The 26,488-nt window shown below is 38.3% G+C and overlaps 1 protein-coding gene across 4 annotated transcripts; it reads right to left on the bottom strand.

Moving 5' to 3' along the window:
• Positions 1-659: 659 nt before the first annotated feature.
• LOC136373459 (AN1-type zinc finger protein 5-like) lies at positions 660-23,255 on the bottom strand. Of its 4 annotated transcripts, none has more exons than XM_066338357.1 (7): positions 22,763-23,253; positions 16,964-17,068; positions 16,713-16,876; positions 16,203-16,314; positions 15,322-15,419; positions 2,565-2,690; positions 660-2,296 (listed from the first exon to the last, which is right to left on the bottom strand). In XM_066338357.1, the coding sequence occupies exons 3-7, from the start codon at positions 16,867-16,869 to the stop codon at positions 2,148-2,150; spliced, it is 642 nt and encodes a 213-aa protein (XP_066194454.1). In that variant the 5' UTR covers positions 16,870-16,876; positions 16,964-17,068; positions 22,763-23,253; the 3' UTR covers positions 660-2,147. The 4 variants fall into 4 exon arrangements, with proteins under 4 accessions (XP_066194454.1, XP_066194456.1, XP_066194457.1 ...); XM_066338359.1 differs by having other exon boundaries at positions 22,767-23,253; XM_066338360.1 differs by lacking the exon at positions 16,964-17,068 and having other exon boundaries at positions 22,763-23,255.
• Positions 23,256-26,488: the final 3,233 nt, after the last annotated feature.

Here is a 26,488-nt window from a genome sequence, read left to right as displayed (position 1 = left end):
TTCCTGTCTCTCTCTTAATCATCGATATCCTGGCACATGAAGGCCCAGGACATGCCATCAGAAGCATATATAGTGGTAGCAGTAATTATTATGTATTATTCACCAGCAAAGATAGCTTCTTTTAAATCAACCTGTGCTGTGTGCTCTGTACTTTTGTTTTTCCTTGGGAAAGATACATATGGCATACATGACATTCATATTTGGCGACAGACCCTGCCAATTCTGCCCAGGCCTTCTGATGAAGATTTTAACAAAACAATACAGTTGGTACACTGGCTGTATTAGAACAGATCCACTGGAAATAACTTCTGTAGCCAAAAGGAGAAGAAAAAAAAAAAAAAAAAAAAACAAAACCCACAGCAGAACAGAAACGTTTAAAGTTCACTACTATTTCCTTCATTCCCTTTTAAGCACGTTGTTGTTTGGTGACATCTTTATCTGGTCATCAAGTATTACATGGCCACCTGTATTCCAGCTGTTCATGGTTTTCTGACTTCAACAAGTAATTTTAAAGAATTCAGTATGTCAAAATAAGAAATAAGGAGGTTAGAATGGTTTAAGAAAAAAAAAATCTATAGTATTAGTTTTGTATCCCAACTGTGACAGGGCCACTTTAAGTTAAAGCAATAACTAAAACAAATGAACTACCACGAAAAGTATTTCCTTCTGTACATGATTTTTATTATTTACATAATACGGCAGAGCATAGATGCTGGATAGTGTGATTATGTGCAATAACTAAGTATGAACTATCTGTACATGCTTGCATATCTGATAACTAAATTGAAAGAACAAATTAAAAGCAAAAGATTGATTTTTTAATAGTGAACTAAAAAATTAAGTTTGAACACTGCAATAAAAATAATAAGTAGCATCTTGTGTACCTACACATGAGGAGGCATTACAACACTAGTCTACACTATACTCGATTATATAAAAAAACACCACTAGTTTCATACATCACAAAACCCCCTTCCATTATAACACAGAAATTATATTACCAGACAAGCATTAGTGAACTATACTGTCCTTTCTAGTTATTATACAAAGCTGTAGATAATGGAGCCCATGCAATACACCCAACAACACTACAGTCCTACACCCAAATACAATTAAAAATTATAAAGCAGCCTTCCAAGAGTGGTTCCAGCTCCCACTTAAATCTACAAGTCATGTTGGGTACGATTCCCATACACAACAATTGTTACATTTAAAACTTATTTTCTTTTAACTGAAAAAAGCTCCTAATAGTCTTTTGAACCCAGAACGTGCTGAATTTAAGCACATGAATAATAAACTGCTCAAATACTTCTGCAACTTCCACAGATGCATGTGTCACTTGTTAGAGTCGCTGTCGTATGTCTAAAAATCCCACCCATAGCTTTTGTTTTCTAAGTCAATCTTAGCACAATATTGTGCTACACAACATTATTAGCTATGCAAGGAAAAGCAGACAACTGTTGCAGGACAGTTCTTAAGTTTCTAATAGGACATTTCCTTTGGGAAATTATTATAATTTTCATTATTCTCAAGTTAATGCTATCTGTTCTAAAATAGTTTCCTTCTCATACATATCTGATTTTTTCCATTTTTCTCATTGCAATTGCTAAATGACTTTTTATTAAATATGGCACCAACACTCATCTTACTGGATGGTAGAGCCCTCTACATGTCTTATATTCTGCTGGAATACAATGGAGCGTGGAAACCAAAAGTAGAAGATTTTAAATGGATAAAAGTAGACCATCAGCCTTTCTGACATATCCTCCCAAACAGGCAGTCTTTGGCTAGTCATAAACACCTTGAACATGTCAAAAGGTAGATCTGCTGCAAACATGAAGAAAACATCTGTTTAGCACATGTGAACTAGAGCCTGTCTTCTGTGCATGTGTATTCCTGCGCAGCTTCTAGCCATCCAACCATATTCTGAGGGGAGCATATACATTTTCAAGGACTGTATCTATCCAATTCTGCCTGTAACAAACACCCAAACATTGTGAAAAAACCAAGACGGACAAGGCTAAAATTAAAACTTTGGAGAACAAAGGAAAATGGCCATGCATCTGCTCTTTAATGCATATTAATATGCATATAAGGCATATTAAAATAAAACAATTAAAAACCAGTCTTTTCACAAATAGACTAGTTTATATTCTCTGAATTTTTTCAGCCACCACAACTGGATTCTCTTTCCTGATTTTTGCTGCAGCTTCTGCTTTGTAATCATATGGACAGTTATGCTTGTCAGAATAACGGTGAAGTCCACAAAATAAGTTTCCACATCGGCAATCAAACCCTGTATAAAGAAAAGCAACATCACTAGGAAGCTTCAGACTTAAGAAAGCTATAAATTAAGAGCTTAGCCAGTTCAAAGGGGGTATGTGCATCTTCTGTATCAAACAGACTAAGTGGAATGAATATTTTCAAATATCAGCTGTATTAAGGCATCTAATATTACGGATTTTGTAATGGCAAGCAAAAGTTTAATGCCTAAAGATTTCAACAAATTTAATCTAGTAAGAGGCAATATAAATCTATTCAGTATTGACAAAATACTATCATACCCGTAAGGCCAACCTTCTTTCTGCATGTGAAACATCTGTTCTTCTTTGGTTTAGGCAGTTCAGAAGTTTTCTCTTCACTCTGTGAAGTACTAGGTTGAGAAACTGATGGGCTTGGTTGAGTAATAACTGTTAAAGCAAGCAAAAGAAATTAAGGTTATTTTCTTCCTTTTCTTGACTTCACTAACATGTTTGTATTTATTAACAGTAAATTCCCCTCTACTAAGACCCTGAAGTTTGTTGTCTGAAGTGGCAAGTAGAATAGGTATTCTATTCACTTCCCTTTTACCTCTACAGAAAATTATCAAGTTTTCCCCACTGTTCCAGCATCTAGAAAATACAGCATACCTAGTGTTATCACCTGTATACACCCATATAGGTCCTGTACACAGAATATTAAAAGTAATATGATCCGGTTTAAATTAATCGAAAACAATAACGTCACTGTCAAAGTTGTTGAACAGAGGGGATACTTGTGGATAACAGTCAATAGGACCATATTTTAGAAACTAATGACATTTACAGTAATGCTTTTTGGTCATAATACCAAGTTACTCTGCCACTATACTTGCAAATTCAGGTGATCTAAAACCTCAAACAGTACAACACCTAACATTCTTGAGCTTCACTGATTTTGTGACACACCAAACATACTACTACAAGCTACACAGCTTAAAAAAAACCCCTTGTTTCAGACACTTTTTTTCAGTAATTTAAAGAAAAAAGTACATATTTACATTGGATATCAGTATCCTTGTACTATATTCAACCTTAATGATCAAGCAGTTTGAGTCAAAATGGCCTATTTTTCAATTGTCTTTGTCATGAACACTTTTGGTTACATTTCTCACTTTTTATCTAAGTTCTATGCAGGATAAAAATGGGTCCTTCTGTGAACTTCTGTGGATCTGTAAGTTTTCTTTGAAAAATTAAATTTTTTATCAGTTGTTTTAAAAATCCTTTAAATACTCAAATTAGTGCAGAGGAAACACAAGGAAAATATGTTTATATACAAACTTTAATGCATACAACCCAGAGAGTCTGTCCCTGTTCAGTTTTCCTGGACACCCAATTGTATGATTACATCTATTGTTTTAAAAATATTGAGCAAACTATAAAATACACTCCATAATTAATGATTGAGAATATAGGTTTAAAGGACTCATTTGTAACCAACTTTATGCACACAAATATGATTTCTTAGTTGAGATCCTTTTGGATCAGTAAGCATTGCATTCTGAAAGTGGATCTTTTTCAACATCATGAACCCCTTATAGTTAAAATTTTAATATCCTTACTATTAATACCTGCTCTTATAAGATTTTATTTGTATTATGTTCATATGCCTATTACTACTAACACAAAGCCTCAAAGATCCAAGCCCCATTTCACAATTCACTGTAGAAGTGAACAAAGAGAGCCTCCAGTCAGTTCATATTTCAGATTTTAAATAAGATTCAGTAGTAACAAACTTTTAGAGGTAACAAGGAATTTTCAGTGCTCATACTCAAAAAGTCTTATACAGAAAATCAGTATTTTCTTATACAATATTATAGCTGTAAGTCCTAGGGAACAACTCAAGCTCTTTACTGACTTTATTTTTGAATATTCTATAGATTCTTCTAGAAAGTGTGAAGAGTTCAGCATCAACACTATTTTGCTAATTCTGAGGACAACAATACTATCCAGTCTTGGATATATAATGTTTTTTTTTCATGTTTAAGCATGCTATTAATAAAAAGCAAAGGTATGACACTACAATCATAACTGCTATTAATACTTTTCAGAGCAATTTCAACAGCTGCTTTTTTTTTTTTTTTTAATTAAGCAATTCCTTTGTCTTGACAATTAATATTTTCAAAATGAACAGATTTAACCTTGTGAACTTGTCTTTAAACCCCAAGGAGTGTTCAGTATCAGATAATCTAGTTGAAAGCCTATGACCAAAAAAATCAGGTTAAAAACACTGACACCACAGTGTAAGCCTGTTGGATACCACACACCTTAGCTGACAGGAATCAAGAAATTGACTAAACATCTTCCAAATCAAGCAGGATGGTCAAGCTCCTTTTTGATTTGTTATATTACCAGTCTTTTTAAAATGAAATGCTAGTTATATGCTATGGCAGATGGAAAAAAGGAACCTTCCAATTCTCTGGTGGAGTGAGCAGCTGTCTGTACTTAGCTGCCTACCAGGGTTGAACCACAAGAGACCTTTTTGGCACCCAACAGACACCTTGAAAGGTTTGAGATAACAACAGACTTGACTGGAATGTGCTAGGTCAAATTAATAGCTGTTAGTGCTGTTTAACTAGTAATCAGCAGGCTCCTGGGCTTGCCATAGACTTGCTTGCCTGACTGCAAATTAAACTCTAGTGCTCATTAGTGGCTGCTTTTTGCTTTCGCTGCTTATCATCTTACTCTGCTCTGCCTGAGAACATTTTAATAACAGCAATGACCATGCATGCACATGGGCTGGCAAATGGCCAGGCCATTGCTGCTGTGCTGGACAGGCTGGAACTCTGTGTGAACTCAAGTCAAAGGGACTATGAGCTGTGGATGAGTCCCCATGGGAACAGGACACCCTGAAGCATCTGTGGCCATGGTTACATCTGCACCAGAGCAGGTACACCTCTAAAGGGATTGTGGCTCAAGAAGTCCACACTGGAGAAGGTATACCTTGAAGCATCTGTGGCTGTGGATAAGTTTGTAACATAGCAGGTACACTCCTGAAGGGACTGTTGCTGTGGGTAAAGCCACACTGGAGCAGGTACATCTCTGAAAGGATTGTGGCCCATGAAAAAGGCCATGCTGGAACAGGTGCACCTCAAAGCAACTGTGGCTATGGATGAGTCTCTGCAGCAGAAGGTTATCTGGGTTTAGATAGACAGGTATCTGCCAGGGAAGATTGGAGTTTCCCTTGGAATGTAAGCCCTCCTCCTCCTCTTTTCCAAATTATTATAAATTTGCAATTAAAAGGCTGTCAGGCAAAGATTTTGGGAATAGGTATAGCAGTTCTTTACTAGGGATATTAAAAATACAAATGTTGTAGTACAGAATAAGCAACCAAGCAAACAAACAAGAAATCCTAGAAAACTCTGAAAGAGTCAGAAATACAACCTGACACCCTGTTGGTCAGGATGTTGGAAACAGTCCAGAAAGTAAGCCCTCCTGGAGTGGCAGATGTGGTCCTGTTGGAAGAAGCGATGATCCTGTGGAACCAAGTGTCCAAAGTGTCCAGAGATGAGTCCAGTCTTCCTTTGGGAGTCCCGTGGGAACACTGGATGACTGGTGACACTTGTGGCTCCTTTTATCTAGGTGAAGATGGTTTGGCTCCTCCTCCCTGGGTAGAGCATCTTACAATAGTATAATGTAATGTGTCATGTCATTGGTGAGCTTTAATGGCCAATTAACAGAAGATATCCCCATGGGGGTAGTGGAAGAATGAACAGAGATAATAAACACTGCTCCACTGAGCAGAGATAAGAAACACTGCTCCACCCAGTTTTTAACAGCTGGCTTCTTATCAGAAAAGGCAGTTACCCCCTCCCTTCTGGAGCCACAACAGACAAAGAAAAATCTCCCCAACCGGGTTTCAACGGATGGAATAAACATTTTTTTTGGTCACAAAACCCAAGACAAAGGTATACCCTAAAGAGACTGTGGCTCGTAGATAAAGCTCCACTTGGAGCAGGCACACTCCTGGGGGACTGCAGTCTGTGATTAAATCCAAGTCAGACCAGGGGCAAGGGGAGGAGTTCATTGCAATGTTAAACCCTATGGCCTGGTAAAAAGGGATCAATGGTAGAGATTGTAATGGATATGCCTTTAAACTGTTGTAATATGGTATTGGAGTTACATGCTATAGGATGTACTTATAGCAGGAACCACCTGAACCAATGGAGGACAAACCTCACAAGAAGCAGTGCAAGTGTAGCAGTGACCAGATTTGAGCTCACTGATCCATCAAGACAAAGAGATAGTGTATTAGATAATTTTATGTCCCAAAACAAAGATTAAAATCAAATCCATCTAAGGGAAAATGTTACCAACTACTTTAAATATATTTACTTCCTCCTCTACATATATATACTGACCCTGAGATTAGCTTAGTTGGTTAGATCATGGTGCTAGTAACACCAAGGTGACAGGTTTGATCTCTGTGTGAGCCATTCACTTAAGAGCTGGACTTTAAATCCTTCTGGGTCCCTTCCAGCTCATAATATTCTGTGAACTCTGTGAAACTGGCAGGTGTTCACTGCCACAATCAGCAACCTGGGAACTAGGAAGCAATGATGATAATCCAAAGTGCAAAGGCCTATTTCTGAAAAGAGCTGCCAAACAGGATCCTTCCTCCATAACTAAAACTTATTCCAAAAATGAAAAGCAGGTAACATGCAGAAATAGGCAACTAAAAGGTCCGAACACAAGGAGATTTCATAGGTTGCCCTAAATCAGAATTGTTCAATTTATTACTCGACACAGATAACACCTGCAAAAAGTAGGCATCCACCCACTTTTATGCCAACAGTTAGATCTAATAATGGGTTTTAATAATGAAGTCCTCAAAGTAGCTTTGTGTAACAGTTAGAACAGGGACAACACCCTTTAGTTAAAGCTCACACATAAAAACAACCCCTCATTTTTTCATCAAACTGTATCTCAAATGAAATATAAGTTTTAGTTCTTCTGACATGACATTAGTACCCACATCCATCAGATACTATTCTGACAACTGCTTGTGACAAAAAAGCTCCCTCTAGTATACATTAAACAAATTTTACACTAGAAATCATACTGTGTTAATCATCAGGCAAAGTACTCAAAGTGATTGCCATGGAATAAATCACTAGACAAAAGCTAAAATGATGGTAGGAAAATGGTAGTTACTGTCACCTGCAGACCCGCCTCCTCAGTACCAATAACCCTATTCATATGGAGCAAAGCCTTTTATCACCAGAACATGTTTTATTGCCTTAACAGAGGTCCTGTTGGCATGTAGCCCTCTTCACCACCATGATTATTTCTCTTGCCAACCACCAGCTCAGGTTACCAGATGAGGTTTGTTTCACTTCAATTTTAGGAGACCAGATCTCCTGCTACAGGATTGGAGAACTTGGGAGCAAAAAGAAGTTTCCAGAAATGGACATGACTTTTAAATTTTATTAAGTAATACAACAATAAGTTAACCACAGGCAGTGCCATCAGGAACAACAATCAGGCACAGAGGATGCCATTCAGAGGGACCAGGACAAGCTCAAGAAGTAGGCCCATGTGAATCTCCTGAGGTTCAACAAGGCAAAGTGCAAAGTCCTGCATTTGGGTCAGGACAACCCCCAATATCAATACAGGGTGGGGGATGCAGGGATTGAGATCATCCCTGTATAAGAGGACTTAGTGGTACTGGTGGATGAAAACCTGGATGGCAAAGGCAGGGACTGGGAGAACAAACAAGCACCCACTGTAGGAGATCAGGTTTGAAAGCTTTTAAGGAACCTGCAGGTGCACAAGTCCATGGAACCTGATGAGATGCATCTGCAGGTCCTGAGAGAACTAGTGGATGAAGTGGCTAAGTCACTATCCATCATATTCAGAAGTCATGGCAGTCCAGTGAAGTTCCCATTGACTGGAAAAGGGGAAAAAATAATCCCAATTTTATAAACAGAAATAAGGAAGACCCAGAAAACTACAGGCCAGTCAGTTTCACCTCAGTACCTGGCAAAATCATGGAGCAGGTCCTCCTGGAGACTATGCTAAGGTACATGGAAAATAAAGAGGGGATTGGTGAAAATCAACATGGCTTCACTAAGGGCAAATCATGGAGGTCTTTATGAAAGGGTTACAGGATTGGCAAATATGGGAAGAGTGACCAAAAAAACCCAAACTACATGGGCACATGCAAAGCATTTAGTATTGACCCAAACAACATCCTTGTCCCTAAAGTGGAGAGATCCAGAGTTGACAGATGGACCACTTGGTAGATAGAAAATTGGCTGGATGGTTGCACTCAGAGTTGCAATCAACAGCTCAATGTTCAAGCAGAGACCAGTGCACACTGGCATGGACCTGTTCATACAAGTCCAGAGAAGGGCCACTGAAAGGCTTCAGGAGGGAGGGCTGGAGCACTTCTCCCATGAAGACAGGCTGAAAGAGTTTGGGCTGTTTAGCCTGGAGAAGAGAAGGCTCAGGGAAGAGCCTTCCAGTACCTAGAGGGCCTATAGGTAGGCTGGAGCAGGACTTTTTACAAAAGGGCATGTAGTGATAAGACAAGGGGGAATGGCTTCAAACTGAAAGAGGGTAGGCTTAGATTAGATATTAGGAAGAAATTCTTTACTGTGAGGCTGGGGAGGCCCTGGCACAGGGTGCCCAGAGAAGCTGTGGCTGCCCCATCCCTGGAAGCGTCAAAGGCAAGGTTGAATGGGGTTTTGAACAACCAGGGATAGTGGAAGGTTCCCTGCAGGGGGGTTGGAACTAGATGATCTTTAAGGTCCCTTTTCAAGCCAAACAATTCTACAATTCTATTACCATAAATCTCCTAGGATAAGGAACCAACCTAATCCTAGTACAAAAAGTGCCCGAAAAATAAAAAGACAAACAAAATCCCCACAAATACAACTGTTGCACTGTATATTTGGGAACATTTACTTCATTCAGTTGCTAAGTAAGATGCATCTTCAAAGCAGACAGAGGAAGAACAGCAAGGTTACTTATGATTAGAAGTAAACCACAAGCCACAGCATGACAGCTGTTCAACCTAGACAAAGAAAGGTCCTGCAAATAGGAAGACTAATGCTACTCTGACCCCAATGTATTAAACCCCCAGTAACTGAGACTTCTGAAAAAGCAATAACTACTGTACTAACAGGCTCAAGAACAATGCATCCCATTGAGCAAGGAATCAGGCAAAGAGGACAAGAAACTTGCATGGATGAATATAAAACTCCTGTCATTACTCAAACATAAGCAGGAAACACACAGGAGGTGGAAGCAGGGTCAGGCCACTTGGAATTAATATAGAGAGGTTGTCAGAGTAAGTAGAAATGAGATGAGGAAAATCAAGGTCCATCAAGAATTAAACCTGGCCAAGGATGTCAAGGACAACAAGAAGGATTTCTTCAAATACATCAATGATAAAAGGAAAACTAAGGATAATGTGGGACCATTTCTAAATGGAAGGGGGACCCTAGTGATAGAGGACACAGAGAAGGGAGTTACTGAATGCCTTCTTTGCATCAGTCTGCACTGACAAGGCCAGCACTCAGAAATCTCTGACCCAGGAGACCAAGGTAAAGGTATGTTAGGAAGACTTTCCCTTCGTCAAGGAGGATTGCATCCATGAGCTAGCAGTGCCCTTGTGGCCAAGAAGGCCAACAGAATCCTGGGATGCATTAGGAAGAGCATTGCCAGTAGGTCAAGGGAGGTGATCTGCCCCTCTACTCAGCCCTGGTGAGGCCACATCTGGAGTACTGTGTCTAATTCTGGGCTCCTCAGTACAAAAGAGACATGGAGCTCCTCTCTTATGAGGAAAGACTGAGGGAGCTGGGCCTGTTTGGCCTCGAGAAGGAATGAATGAGAGGGGACCTCATCAATGTCTATAAGTATCTGAAGGGAGGGTATCAAGAGGATGGAGCCAGGCTCTTCTTGGTGGTGCCACCCAATAGGACAAGAGGCAATGGGCAGAAACTGGAACACAGAAAGATCCACCTGAACATGAGGAAGAACTTCTTTACTGTGCAGGTGACTGAGCATAGGGACAGATTACCCAGAGAGGTTGTAGAGTCTCCCTCACTGGAGATATTCCGTAACTGCCTGGACACAATCCTGTGCCATGTGCTCCAGGATGACCCTGCTTGAACAGGGAGGTCAGACCAGATGACCCACTGGTCCCTTCCAACCTGACCCATTCTGTGGTTCTATAACTGGACTGTCAGAACTGACAGTGGTTTTCCTTACACAAACCAATACAGCTGGAACAGTTCATAAAGGACTGCATCCTGTGTGAGGGACTCATGCTGGAGCAGGTAAAATGTGCAAGAAAGAAAGAACAGCAGAGAACAGTTATGAACTGACTGCAATCCTTCATCATCCTGCATTACTTAGAATATAGGGAGAGGAGGTAGAAGAGTCTGGAAGTAAAGATGGGTCTAGGAAGAAAGGGGTGAAGGGAAGGCATGTTTAGTTCTTTGTTTCTTACTATCATGCTCTATTATTTAAATTGGCAATAAATTAAATTAATCCAGAAAGGACTACTAAAGTAACAGCAAGGTTTTAGAACTTTCCTGTATACCCAAACAAATTAGCCAAAATAGAACCCTATCAGTTTAAAAAATGCATTGACTTCCACAGTAATACACAGTAATAGGAAGCAGTAAGCAGGCCAGTGAAGAGTGAAATGCCTGAGAGCAGAAAAAATAATAATAAAAAAGTTTTAAGTGTTCTAACTACTTTTACATGAAGGTAAACCCCAACTCCTACCACAGAAGGGACAGAAAAAATAAAACTGAAGAAGGAATAAAGGTAATAGACAAAGAGCATCCAAAAGTCATCAGAAAAACATACAGCACTTCCACAGCACCAAAACCGAAGACTATACTATGAATTACATAATTCTTGTACTGCACATTAACACAACTGACTTGTATATAAAGTTTGAATCAAAGAAAATAAGATGGACAATATTTATTATGCTTTATCAAGCTTGAGAATAAATATTTTATTATTTAGAAACTGCAACTGCTATGCTGATCTACCAGTCCATGATAAAATGCTAAAGAATAAACTGTATATTCAATTTGATGCCAAGGAACTGGGATAAAAATTATTCTGCAGCATGAAACTAATCTCACATGCTCAACAGGCACACTGAACATTTTTACTCTTACATCAATATAACAGATACCCCTGTTTAAGTATCACACAAATATGGTTTAGATCAGCTGCCATCAAGAATGATGCCTTTTGCACATCTCTCAAAAAGATATGATAGCATGTTATTTGCAACAAGCACAGGACCAGCAGTTTGGTCTCCAGTCTTATTCTTCAAGATAGACAGCTTCAAGACTTCAATGAGATTATTAGTTCCGTTTCAGAATTGTTTCAATTGAGGGCATCTACTCGAGCTACAGTAGACATGGGAAATGGGAAGGTAATTTTGAACACAAGACAAAGTTGATATATCTGATGATTTTATTGACAGTCACAAAGGAACTGTCTACAGATAGCACCCACATTTAAATACTATAGCCATGTTTGAAAACAAATCAGAATCAGATATTAAAACAAGAAGCAAGCAATACAATCTATTATCTTGAACATTCAATAGCTCATAAGATATTCAGCATATTACTCAGAATACTCTCTGTAACACACTGTAAATTTCATAGCTACTGGTTTTATCTGTAACATAAGTGAGGGCATCCCTTAACAGGGTCTTGCATGTAAGATAGCTGTGGTGTTGAACATTAAAATAACTTGTCATATTGGCTTGGTATGGAGCCAAAAGAAAAATGAGCTAACGAACATCTCATTAATTTCATTATATTACAACATTCAGGAATGGGAAGAGTAACCTACAACATGGATGGAATAAGACTGTAAGTTAACAATGTTTGTGGAAGAATTTTTAACACTTATTTTACACGAGACCATATGCATTTTAAGTTCCAGTTCACCTTCTTTATAGGCAGCACTATTGCACAGCTGTGGCTTCGGAGTGATAACTCACCACACTGCTCTGTAAAACAAAGCTATTACTGGGTTCAGAAAAATAAGGTTTTTGATATGCACACTAGACTAATTAAGTCTGGAAACACTAACAGCCCTGAGAGGAGATTTATTCAGAAAGGTAGTGACCCACAAAATGCTAGAAATATGCTATGACTGGATACAATACGATTATTTAAACACACTTGTTTTCACAACAGTTGAGTTTTAGTGCTCAATATGCAAGTCAGCTCTTTTGTATCAATCTTTTATTGCCACTTAAAAAGCTGCTTAAACAAAACAGGTTTCTTCAAGGTCTCTACTATGCCTCACCAACTCAGTAATGGTATTGCTCTGATGCAATAACCAATACAAGGAAAGTAAATTAGTTATATAAGGGGGTTTTGGCATTTAATTCCTGTAAGTCAGCATGGAAAAAAACTCACAAATATGAACAATATTTCTAGAATATTTTGGGTATATTCTGACTATGGTCAAGACTGAACGAAAATTAAATCCTTAGTTAAGAAGTGCAGAAGCAGATCAAAAGCCTATAAAATGCATGATATACTTTATGCCCAATTATGAATTGGAGTTTTGATAGAAAGGTATTTATATTTCATTGACTTCTACACAGTTTATCAGATAAGCAACTGAACACATGCCACAATTCAATTACAAAATTACAACAAGTGACAAAGTTGAACTAAGAAATTACAAGTTAAAATATAGCATGTTAGACATCTAAATTATAACCAACTAGGCCAGTTATATCTGTTAGGCCTTTCTTCCTTCAAATGCTAAGATATGATTCATTGCCTTCAGACCTGATTTGTTCTGAATGAGAATCCAGATTACAACCTCAACCTGAGAAAAACAAAAGAAAATACAAGCCTGTTAAGATTATTTTTTTCAACTTCAAAACCCTCTGGAATCAGATGCTTAAAACCCAAACAGCAAGAGAGTATTCTTTTAGCTCACAGACTTAAAGAAAATTGTGCAGACCTAACTATTTAGAATTTTGACTAGGAGAATAAGTCTTCATAATGCCTAAGAAAAAAAAACCCCAAACCTACTTTGCTTGAAGGCTACATTGCTTGTTCCAGACCTACCATCTAATAGACAGTTATGAAATTCAATTGCCAAGGTGAGAATACAGATAAAACTAAAGTATTTTCATCAGCAACATCATGACAGGCATTAGCTTAGAGAATTACATCTCATAGAAAGTATTAGCTTTGTTTTATGAGGTGACATTAATTATCTACTCTACTATTGTTTCAGCTCCTCCTCAAGAGAGACCAGTACATATTGGATGCTGCAGAAAAAGAGAAAGGAAAAAAAATAAACTAACCCAAACACAATAGGGATTTATAAAAAGGTGAGGCCAGCTTTTTTGACTGCAAGACACAGGATCAATGTACTAGTAAATACAGCAAACACTTGCTGTATCTTAAATGTCTGATAAACCCTTTGTAATCTAAAAAATGCGGACAAATGCACTATTCTGTGCTGTCTAAAATCTGCTCTCAACTTGATGAACTTTAACTTTTAGATCAGCTGAAGACTGTTTCAAGAATTTAAAGATATGTACTAAGGAAGATAATTTTTTTATAGAAGTTTGTTTTCCAAACTTTTAAATTCCATAGTCATGTTCCAAATGATCTCTATGCAATCTTTAACAGAGCTTTCACTAATTTCAACTCCGAGTTTCAAGCTGCAAGATTATTATCTTGAGTTGCTTTTAGGGATTTTTTTTCTTCCTCCTATTCTAATCAATAGAGTGCTGTGTGACACTACAATTTAGTTGCCTTGTTATAAGAAAATGAATATTGAGTCAACACAAATAGAAGACTGGCCTTTATAGTTAGCAAAATGACAAATCCCTATTGGAAGTTATAATAAACAAAATTCAGATATTACTTGATCACTGATACCAATTTATGTTTTTCTCTCCTGCCTATCTCTTTTTCAGGTATCAATACATAACAAGACAATATGGGTTTATAAAAATTGAAACAAAGTATAAATTTCTAAGTTACATACAATAAGTTTCTTCAGATAACACAAGTTACAAGAAGCTGAAACATGTAAAAATCTCCTCTGTCTGTACATAACCAAAAAAGAATATAGTAAAGCAACTATAATTTATTTCATGTCACAATTTTAACTTAACATGACAACTAAAATAGTAAAAACCTGTGTACAAAACCTAAGACATTAACTAACAGCTGTAACAGCAATCCTAAACAAAGATGCATCTGTGCAATGCTGAGTGGTACATTCTGGGATTTTCAACACAAAAGAAGTAATTTTATCTTCAGTTATAGCAAACACATTTTCCTATTAAAAATCAGCTTTCAATGTTTTAAGACTTTCAGAACTATTAAAATTAACAAGTATCAATATCTATACATATCAAACAAGTACATTAAGATATCCATTTGAATAAACTGATATATAATAAACATTAATTCACTAGCTTTTTTAAATTGAACATTCTTACTAAGCAATTAATGCCGTAAGTATTTTATATCCACACAACAGCATTTCAGTTATATCTACTATTTATCCACTTAGTCCAATATCCTTTAGCAGTCTTTGTTAGTATTTTAAATTAAGTATTCCCTTCTGCCCCATTCTCATTTTTCTGTAGAACAGAATTAAGAACCTTGTTCTTCAAATGCAACAAACCATTTTGATTGCCAGAAGTCAGCAGAAACTGTACTACTAGGCCCTATAAAGAAATCAACACTGACTTCAGAATTGAACATCTTGCACTCAGATACAATTTAAATGTATAATTTTTAAAAATGAAGTTTTGATAGCCAAAATGCTCCTCAAGTGTCAAAAGTTATGTACTAAAATTGAACACATCTGAAAACTATGTTCTGGCACTAGTAAGTCTTCTTGATTCTGAGAGTATTAATACTCAAGAAGCATTCATAATTAACAGTTCCTCAAGACAATCACCATAGAGATGCCTACTTAAGAGAAAGTAAATAAATTGTCAGCTTCTGTTAAGCCAGTTGTATCCAGTGTTACTCAGCAAACATACCTGGCTCAATGTCTGCTTTTGATGATACTTTCTCCTCTCTTGAAATGCTCATTTCTGTCATTTTCTGCATTACAGGCAAAGCAGCAACAGGCACATTTCTGTTTACATACAGTGAAATGGGTGATTACATTATTTTAGAGTACATAAGAGCCTAAATTGTCAAAATCCATCAGACTACCCGATCAGTTATTATTGATACACATTCCTGACCTGTACTTCTATCTCTCTTCCCTAGAAGAAACTAGGCAAACTGTAGCAAATATTTCCCCAGATAAACCAGAAATGTCCTTGTAAATGTAGTAGTCCAACACCAAACACTAATTAGTCCTAATTTATAAAGATTCATAAAGCACTGTAAAGTGCACTGTCACTTTTTCCTCTGTAGAAACTCTCTGTAATAGGGCAACCTTACTGTAACTTGCTATATACTCAGTTCATTCAAACCTCAAAATAATACCTTCATTTGGTAAAGGGTATAGAAATCAAGGCTGAGGGGGCTGAGGGTGTTTGGCCTGGAGAAAAGGCAGCTCAGGAGAGACCTTATTGCTCTCTACAATTACTTGAAAGGAGGCTGTAGTGAGGTAGGAGTTGATCTCTTGTCTCAAGTAACAAGGGACAGGACAAGAGGAAATGGTCTCAAGTTGTGCCAGGGGAGGTTTAGACTGGATATTAGAAAAAATTTCTTCACTGAAAGGGTGGTCAAGCATTGGAAGAGGCTGCCCAGGGAAGTGGTTGAGTCCTCATCCCTGGAGGTATTTAAAAGCCATGTGGATGTGGCACTTAAGGACATGGTTTAGTGGTGGACTGGGCAGTGTTAGGTTAATGGTTGGACTCTATGATCTTAAGGGTCTTTTCCAATCTAAATGATTCTATAATCTTACCTTGATTTTCCAGATGTGCTACTAGCAGTACCTTCACAGTTGCTTAAACTAGCATCTGCTCTCTGTACAGATGGAGAGTCTGAGGTAGAACTGTTTGAACCACTAGCTGTCCCTATATAACAGAAATTTGAGAAGTTAATTATAAGCAAAGTATAGAATACAAGTTAGTCAAGCAGGTTTTAATACAGTTATGAACCATTTCCAATCATTCCTCATTCTACTGCATCTTCTTAATATAGACTATATTGTTAATGACCAAAACACAAGGACTGTATAAGAACACAACTGTAGCAGAAAGTAAAAATACAACTTAAGGTTCAAAATCAAGTGGGCCAGAATACATTACACAAAAAAGCTTTTTTTTTTTTTTTTTTTTTTTTTTTTTTTGTGATTTAAAGTATTATCCCCTTTGATATTCATAGTTTTAATATGCAACTATCAGAAGACCTGAATACATCTCATCACCTACACATTGTTTTCAAGACACACACAAAAAAACACGTCTCAAACCTTTACCCATTGGGCTGATTCTACCACTGTTCTGCTGTCGCTGAAGATGTTCTTTGTAGCAAACAGAACACATGCCATTTGTTCTAGGATTTCCATAAAATCCACATCCTGTACTACATAGCATGGGCCCTGGGGTCTGGTTTGTCTCCTGAGCCATTTCAATGCTGTAAATAAAACCAAGAACTGCATTAAGAACTGGCATTTCACCAAAATTGATTACATGGTTATAGAATTAAAGTAGGTCTGCTTACCTTGCCCCCAAAAAGGGATATCAGCATTTTTAAAGATGGCTATATGGATGTTAATATATAATTCAATACTTCAATTGTATTGATAAGTAACATTGTCAGGAACATCTAAGAGAGGTAAAAAACATTATCATAGTTTAGTGGATTGACCTTGGCTGGATGCCAGGTGTGCACCAAGCTGCGCTATCACTCCCCCTCCTTAACTGGACAGGTGGAGAAAAAGACAATGAAAGGCTCATGAGTTGATATAAGGAGAAGAGATCATTCACCAATTATCATCACAAACAAAACAGATTCAACTTGGGAAAAATTAATTTATTACCAATTAAATCTGAGTGGGATAAAGAAAAAACAAAATCAAATCTTAAAACAACTTTCCCCCACCCCTCCCTTCTTCCTGGGCTAAACTTTACTCAAAATTTTTCTATTCCCCCACCCCTCCATCCCCCAGCATCACAAGGAATGGGGGTAGCAGTCAGTCCATTATATGTCTCTGCTGTTCCTTCCTCCTCACATTCTTCCCCTGCTCCAATGTGGGGTCCCTCCCACAGGGAACAGTCTTCCATGAATGTCTCTGATATGGGTCCTTCCCACATGCTGCAGTTCTTCACAAACTGCTTCAGTGTGGGTGCCTTCCACTTTTTCTTTCCATGAGTTGCACTCTTTCAGGAACAGACTGCTCCAGCATGGGTCTTTTCACAGGGTCACAAGTCCTACCAGCAAACCTGCTCCAGCATGGGCTTCCCTCAAGGACACAGCCTCCTCTCCATCACCTGGAGTACCTCCTCCTCTGATCTTAGAGTCTGCAGAGTTGTTTCTCTCACACATTCTCACTCTTCTCTTCCAGTTGCTGTTGTGCAGCAGTTTCCCCCTTCCTTCTTAAATATGTTAGCACAGAGGTGCTGTCACCACTGCTGACTAGCCAGTAGCAGGTCCATCTTAAAGCCAGCTGGCATTGACTCTATCTGACATAGCAGAAGCTTCTGGCAGCTTCTCACAGAAGCCACCCCATGGCCCTCTGCTACCAAAACCCTGCCACACAAACCCATTATACAGTAATACTGAGAAGCAATATACTTATCAGAAACCAAACTATGTGTGCAGGTTATGACCAAATTTAATTAATTGGCCAACAAAAAATTTATTAACCTCTGAGCACTTACAGGGTATTAAAAAAAAAAAAAAAAAACCAAAAAAACCACAGCTAGATGGGTAAAACAAGCAAGACCAAGTTTGGGTGTACTAAACAGTTTTGGTAATTAGCACAGTTTATTTTTGCAGACTCCAGAAGAACTGCTCCACTTTTTCAGTAATGGTGATCTTGTATCATTCTGATGCTAATAACATTGTTAGCAGTTTGTACTTTCACAACACATTTGTTAAACAGAACAAAAATCACCGAAGGATGGGCAACAGTAATTTTAAAACTGTATTTTATATCTTTAGGGGACATTTCTATAACAAGACCTTTAACTTTGCTTAAATTGCATACAAAGCCCAATACTGAATATTAACTAGCAACAACATGCATACAGTAGGCCCTCAAAACATGATCCAAAAGCATTACTGAAATATGCTTAAACAAATTTTTGCTCTTCCAAGAAAAATAACACTATTTTAGACTGTTGAATGCATTCATTTGCACACTATATGCATTTCCAAAGAGTCAGTTAAATCTTTTGTTTTTAAAATATAGGCAGACTTCTGCATCTTTCAAAGGTAGATAATTCTAACCCTCATCTCTGCCATCAACTGCAAAAATTAGGAATAAAAATACTTCACCTTCACTGGCAATTGACCTCTGCAAAACAAGGCTAGTAGAAAAACTGATATGGCAACCAAATCCTAGTTTTATTGCCATTGGGAACTAAGAATATAATAATCAAGCAATCTACTACAAATTGAGGACACACTTGTCCTCCAAAAATTTAGATTTAGTAAAAGTACTGCTTATAGCACTTAGACATTTTAGTGAAAACTCCAGATTACTGCCTTCCTCTTTAAGGGCAGCCACAAAACAGGATATTTGTCTGCTGATGCTCATGAAAACTCAAGCATATCAAACATTAATTAACTCTAGTGTATAAAGAAATACTTTTTATAACTTTAAAAAGGCACACTACAAGCTGTAACCATATATCTCAACAGTATGACAACTGCAATTGACATCAGCCTTTGTCTAGTTAATCTAAACTTCTGGGATCAAAGTAAATCAACAGCAGGAGAAAAATCCATCTGCTTGCCTGCTGGTGGTCATTAGATTTCAACAATTTATACCTTTGTTTCAGTACTACAAAGCAAATTTGTACTTATTCTGATATACCACTTAAAGAGTTTGTAGTTTTACAGTCATACACCAAATCAGTGGACAGAAGAAAATCTAAGACCTTAAAAAATATTCTCATCTCTATTGTAGGTCTATGTCATTATAACATAAATAAAGACTGTACTTCTGGCCTTATTACATGCAGGTACACTCAAAGTCACTATCAAAAGTGCTAACACACACTATCATCATCAATCTCATTTGACTTGCTCCACTCAAATTAGAATCTTTCAGCACTTACTAAGTTTAGCTTTAGTTATTAATGATGATATTAACATACTACAAATGAGTCTTTATAGCTCTTTTTCAGCACAGTCCTTCACTACCTAAAATACATGCTGCTTATTAAAAAAAAGATCAAATTGTTATCCAATGCTTAAGAAATTTTGATTTTCACTCTTTAAGGTCTAGGTATCACCTGACTAGGTTATAATACACTTTCCAGAGTTTAATATTTAGAAAACTAAAATATGCTATTTAATATTTTGAACCAAGAGCAAAAGTAACGTTTTCTGAAAAGACAGATAACAGACTTCTGAAATTCTTCCTAATTAACTTTTCTAAGAACAGTAAGTAGTTAAGGCCTTACAAATTCGGTTCTGTTACCCGGAAAAACAAGCAAATACCATTATGTATCTGCTTTCCTGAACTTTTCTCAGAAACTTGGTGTGAGAGACTGAAATGTTATGGTTAATGGCGTAAACATTGTTATGAAGGACTTTTTGCCTATTATGGCAAAACTCTATAAAGAAGCTGTATAAAGCCCACTCCTCCCCGAATATCCCTTCTGACTGGAACCTTGGCCTGTGAATTAAGCTGCCTAATAGAACCTGAGATAAGAAAAAGGTGACACTACTGTCCAATTATCTCAGGCCTAGGGAGAAGTAAACAAGGCTGAGGGTGAAGAATGTATCCGCAAGAAAGCCAAACCCAGCAGGTGTCCTAAAAATCAGCTCTGGCTGTGTTTGGGATGGGTGAGGCCATAGCCCACAGGCTCATCTGCTGAGGCCAGGTTTGCACACACTCCCCTCCCAACCAAGGGAGAAGGAGGAGAGTTTTTGGGTGTGTGGTGTAATCCTTGGTCAGAGGGTGCTAACACCCATCCTCCTTTACACAAATTGGCTTAGTTTTAAAACCCCCCACCCTGAGAAGACAACATACACACGGGACATTCATGTGAGAAGCAGCTGAGAAGGTGTCATAAACCACCAAAGACCCCCAAAGCACTCCCCAGACTGGTTCCTGAGGCCTTACACCAGACAACCGCACATGATGCAAAGTGACGCAACAGATCCAGAGTCTGTTGCAAGAGATAGAGATAGTGTCAAACTTGCCCTCCCCAGGTGAGGCACCTAGGCATTCACACCTGGCCCAAATGTATATTAATCCATTGAACTCTGTTTTGCTGGACCTCACCACTGAGAAGACAAGAAGAGGATCAACAGGACACTGTCGGGATCCAGAATGGTGAGGTTTCCTACTTAATCTGTCACTCTCTCTCCCCCCCACCTCTTTTTCTTTCTATCTCTCTCACACATTTACTATTAAATAAAACCCATACTATTGACTTGAGCATATGCTCTTGTTTGCACCTTATTTTGGGCAGAGGCACCTCTCTAAAAATTTTTAATAATTGGATCATAACACTTGGGTCACATGGTTGAGTACATTAGCTTCTGATTGTCACAAGGCTGCAGTGTGACAGACTAATCTAAAGGCTCAGATACAAAACCTTGTCAACAGGGGCCTCTGAAATCAACTTCTATTTATATCTAAAAGCTGCCAACTCCTACAACCCACAGAAATGAAGCAGCCAAGCATATACCCACTATAAGAGGAAAATGTGAAATTCAATTAACATGATTACAGCTTCTTTTCCAGAGGAAAAGGGAGTGCACATACTTCAGTCGAGAAAATGCAGCATCATGAGGCAGTCATCTCAGACATTTCCATCTCTATTTCACAGCAAGAACAAAAAACTGGCTATGATCAGAGACATAACATATTACAACCTCACAACCTTACATTCCCCAATCTTTTGGTTGACTGGTTTCAACCAAACCTTTACAAAAATATAATTATCCCTCTTACCTCCAAAAAGTCTTAACACTTAAGAGATGTTCCTGTTTAACCCTGACCTCCCAATTAAAAAGGAGCTTTTGTTTTTCAGTGTGTTAAGTCAAACAGTAATTTACACCACTGACCTTCACTATTACTGGTAAATTTACCCAGCCAAACTAAAAGGGGAACATAGATACTTTGTTATTATGAAAGTTATCAGTCTCATAACTAAGACATCTTTTAATTCCAAATTACAACTAAACTGAGGCATAGTCAACTCTAATAACAGCAGATATTTAGACTGAGTGGCAAATATAATTAAGCTTTTGTACACACCAAGTGCACTTCCAAGAAGCTACAACTTATGAACTATGTGAAAGACATAATAAAAGCATTTCAAGTTACCCTAATACTTCACAGACTCCTAGAATATTTGGGTTGGAAATGACCTTAAAAATCATCTAGTTCCAACCCCCTGCCACAGGCAAGGAATCTTTCATTAGATCTGGTTGCTCAGGGCCCTATCCAGCCCGGCCTTGAACACTTCCAGGAATTGGGAATCCACAATTTCTCTGGGCAACCTGTTACAGTGTCACACCACCCTTATAGCAAAGAATTTCTTCCTAATATCTAATCTAAACCTACCCTCTTTAAGTTAAAAGCCATTTCCCCTTTTCTTATCACTATATGCCCTTGTACTAACTAATTTTAAATCAATAATAAAAACCTAAACGGGCTGGTTAAATAAATATTTATTTACCTGAATATCCTCAGCTAGAAAACAGACCATAAAAAACCCCCAAACAACTCAAAAAATCCCAGCAAGGCTATTTCAGGTATACACCTAACAGTGATCTAAGTGAAGCAAAAATACGAAGTATATGCGAATAACACGAATCAAACCCAGGCATTTCCTAACGACAATTAAATGCAGCTCGATAATCCAGACAAAAAGGGCGGCACCAACGAGTGCTCAAAGCGTGGTATGTTTTAGTCGCCATCGCCTCCACACACCCACCTCGCCCTACCCCCTCCCGACACCAAAACACAAAAGACATGGAGGCTACCGGTCTAAGGAGAAAAAACAAACAAAAAACCAGCTCCTCTCCCAGCGAGGACTGAGGAAGCCTCATTGTCTCGCGCTCTGTCTGCCCCAACTAAGGAGGAAGTAGTAGTGTGTGTGCCATCCTGGCCCTCGGCCTACCGCCGCAGTACTCGTCGCGTCAGGGTGAAAGAGTCCGCCGGGGAAAACTATAGACGCGCTGCCAGCCCTCACCTCACCGAAGGCAGCAAAAACGCCCCGAGGAGGCCCAAGCACCCCCCGCGGCGCTCCTCTGCGCACAACGCCACCGCGCTAAAAGCTCTTAGAAATCGAGTCTACATCCTCCTGCAGCCACCCTTCAGCGCCCGCGTACCTACTCCTGGAAGGGGGCGGAGCGAGAAACCCCACAGCCGATGTCGGAGGCGCTGCAAATGGCTTCAGACTTTCTGGGAGAGCGAAGGGCAAGATGGTGTGGGAGCTCGAAGCTGGCGGTGCCACCGCAACTTCCCTTCTGCGGCAGCAGCACGGAATGAGACGCGCAACGCACAAAGGGAAAGACGAAAAGAAGACGCAAAAAAGAGAAAGAATTGAGGAAAAAGGGTGGATGAAGGAGGGATCTGAACCAGCTGGTCCACTCGCGTCAGCTCCGCCTCCTTCTGGCTATTGCTGAGGCCTACACGCCAGTGCGGTCCTACACGAGGGGAAAGAGAGCACGAAACACACGTGAGTCGGCTCACAATACCGTCGCCTTTGCCTGCGGAGTCGCCAACCTCCCTCTCCCCGAGACTAGGGACTATACAGGAATGGGCAGACACTCCGCGCGTTATCGGAGAATGTCGTCTGCTTTCCAGGGGGGGTGGGGAAACGGAAGGAGCAGTGCCCAGTGACAACTGGCTCGCGCGGCCTCACCCTGTCCACAGAAAGAGGATGGAGCTGCGTACAGAGGAAACAAAGCCTTTCCCCATTCACTTGCCCTAATAACAGACGCCTCCGCCCCTAGTTAACATTTCCATTTAAACTTGCACGTGCAGTGGTGTCACAAGTGAGTTATTAAAAGAAGTCATCATTGCGGGGTTAACTAAAGGGGTTCTATTAATCATTAAACGATGATTAAATGATAGTTATTGATGATTGAAAAGTAAATGACAAATTATGATTAAGCAATAATTGAATGGTAATTTGAGAGTGATTTGGCAAATATTTAAATGATTTAACAATTTAGACAGTGATTTTGATAGCAATCAAACACTTCATTACTTATTACACTTTTAATAAGTAAGCTCTAGCTAGATATATAAATGTTGCTAGCATACAATATACTTTTACGCCTTATGTGAAATGTTGCTTACTGATTTATTAAAAATATGGATATTGATCTAATACCAATATCCAACTATGACGGACAAAGACTCTCTAACAGTTTGAAGTTAGAAAGTGTATGTTTATTACGACGCCGGGCAGCGTGCGGGATAGCTCCCAAATACACACGCACAATTCACAGATGGTCACAGGGTCTTTTTATGTACAAAAGTGTTGAATACCCAAAACACAAATGCATATTCATGACTCTGGTCCATCCCATTCTCTGCTCTGTATGGTAATTAGCCAAAAAGCAATTAAGCATGCGTATTTTGTTCTTTGAAATGAGTCAGTGATCCTTCTTATGGGTTGGGGTCTCAAAATGATGAAGTAAGATGGGTCTTCCTCACTTTGACTTTTTAACCTTTTAGTGTTGCGTGACACCTGGATCCTGTTTTCTCAAGACTATCTGATTTATGATCACATTGTATTCTTGGAGTCTATTGATTAGTTAGAAAGCACAAACATAAGTTGACAGGCCTCCTGATTTATCAGTTTCTTAAATTTGGCTTCTGTTAACAAAGGGAAGTTTATCTATCTTACCTCAGCAATATCTAGTTTAACTAAAATCCTTATTTCTTCAAAATTATTGTCTCATTACCTTGTTATAGATATCAGATGCTGAATAAGGGGTCTCACCTGCAAGGAGTAATCTTAAGAGGCATCCCTGCTCAACAGGGAGGTCACTGCTGTGTAGCATGCTGCCATACAAGAGAACTCAATGGATTTAAGGGGGCTACAGATATTTATAACATAAAGCGATTGACTTGTAGTCAAACCCCCCTTTGGTGTATGTGCAGGAGTGCAGTCGTATCAATTTTAGTTTTGTCTGGTTCCAGCTCAGGCTAGTGTTGTTAGCTCCTGACAGACTCCTTAGTTCCTGAGAAGTTATGGCCTAGCACAGTTTTCAAGGTCTGCACATCAAGGAAGATTTCAGTCAGGCCTAGTTGATGATGCCTGAACCAAAGTACTGTTAACTCACTCATAGCAGGTGTATCCATCACAAGCAGCCATTAGGTTTTTTAACCTTGCACTCCTGTCTTATCTATCTTTTGGATTCATTGGCTATTGGCTACTTACACTTTTTTACCTAAACAACTATTAGGCACTAGTTGGCTACTTTTATTTTTAATAGGTTGTCTGATAATAAATTATCTGCAATGATAACTCAGTTTTAGAAGAAATGGGATAATTCTGTGCTTGATAGTGGATTTTTTTGGGGGTGAGATTATAATATAAAGAATTTTTATTTCTTGTGAGTTTTATTGATTTAAAATTCTAAAATTTTGAATGTTTATAAACAGTATTTACTATAAGCAAAGGAATCTCTATAGTATACAAAGGTGTCATATTAAATCATATTTTCCAGACAATTAAGACAGGAAGGGATTTGTTATATATGGGATAAAATCTCTCTGTTCTGTGATCTACCTGAAGGTTTGTTGTTTTCTCACAGACTTTATTGGTTGTGATCACCTATGAACATAGGGTAAACTTGAAATCCAAACCTTGACCTGCATTCAGATTTACAAATTTGTGGGTCACTGAACCTCACAGTTAAGTATTTATATATTTTTGCATGTTCAAACTTTAGATCAGACTTTTTGTTTTTTTGGATGTTGATAATATTACGTGTTCAGAGGATGTAACATTGACCTAGGCAGGTAAGAGTGATAGAAAGGTTACATCACTGTGGAGAGAGTGAGTTGGAAGGGTTTGCAAGCCTGGAGAGCATGGAAAGAGGAAAAGGAAATCAAAAGAAAGAGTAAAGCTTGTTATTTCAGACTTCTTCCTCACTGTTGGAGGAGCACAGGGTAGCTTAGAGTTTCAAACCATTGTCAGTAGGTATAGGAAAGTGATTAATTTGTCATAATAACTTACAGGTAATTAATATATTTGTAAGGTAATATTTCTAGGAAATGGAAGACAAACATACTATGCTTACATAATTACATCTATCTTAGGAATAGATCTGTAAAATTCAAAGCTGCTTTAGATAAATGGCCTAGATAATTCAGCTTTGCTTAAATGCAGTTTCTACCATATTCTACCAATTTTCTGAGGCTACAGTATATTTGGGCAAATATTTCTGGGCCTCTTTAAACCATTTAATCTGAAAAAAAGTCCAACTAGAATTAGAAGGTGTGGCTTTACAGGAAGCGTGCTACTGAAATCATTAGAAAAAAACTTTTTGTATGATATGTCTTCTAGAGCTGATCTCTTTCCTTGTTTGTCAGAGGGATGGCTCCTGTGACCCAAAAACATATACCAGAGATAGATGAAACTTTCAGGTAAATGTAATTATACTGTGTTGAAGGACAGCAAGCTCTGCAAAAGTATAGGGCACTAATAATGAACCTCCAACACATAAAAGCAGCATGCAGAAGATGAAAGCAGAGACAGGCTACAGAGAAGTAACTAAGAAACATTGCTCAGGCATATAGGGATGGTATTAGGAATATTAAAGTTCAGTTGGAGTTGAGACTTGCAAGGAATGTCAAGAGCAACAGGACAGCTTTGTTAGGAAAATTGTATTCCCTAAAAATTCTACCAATTAGTCTTTATAGTATGAAATTGTATTAGCTTTTAAAGAGATATATTTTACATTGTATAAACATTGTTAAGTCAACATAACTAAAGGGCCCCGGCTCACTGCAAGTACAGCCCCCATATTCAAGATAAGAACCTTTTGTTTCTCAAAAATCTTAAAACCATCCACAGAAAAGAAAGGATATCCCTG

Source organism: Sylvia atricapilla, chromosome W, assembly GCF_009819655.1.
Source record: "Sylvia atricapilla isolate bSylAtr1 chromosome W, bSylAtr1.pri, whole genome shotgun sequence".
Taxonomy (NCBI): domain Eukaryota; kingdom Metazoa; phylum Chordata; class Aves; order Passeriformes; family Sylviidae; genus Sylvia; species Sylvia atricapilla.
Note: the sequence above shows the minus strand (reverse complement) of the source record. Positions and strands in the feature narration are given on the sequence as shown.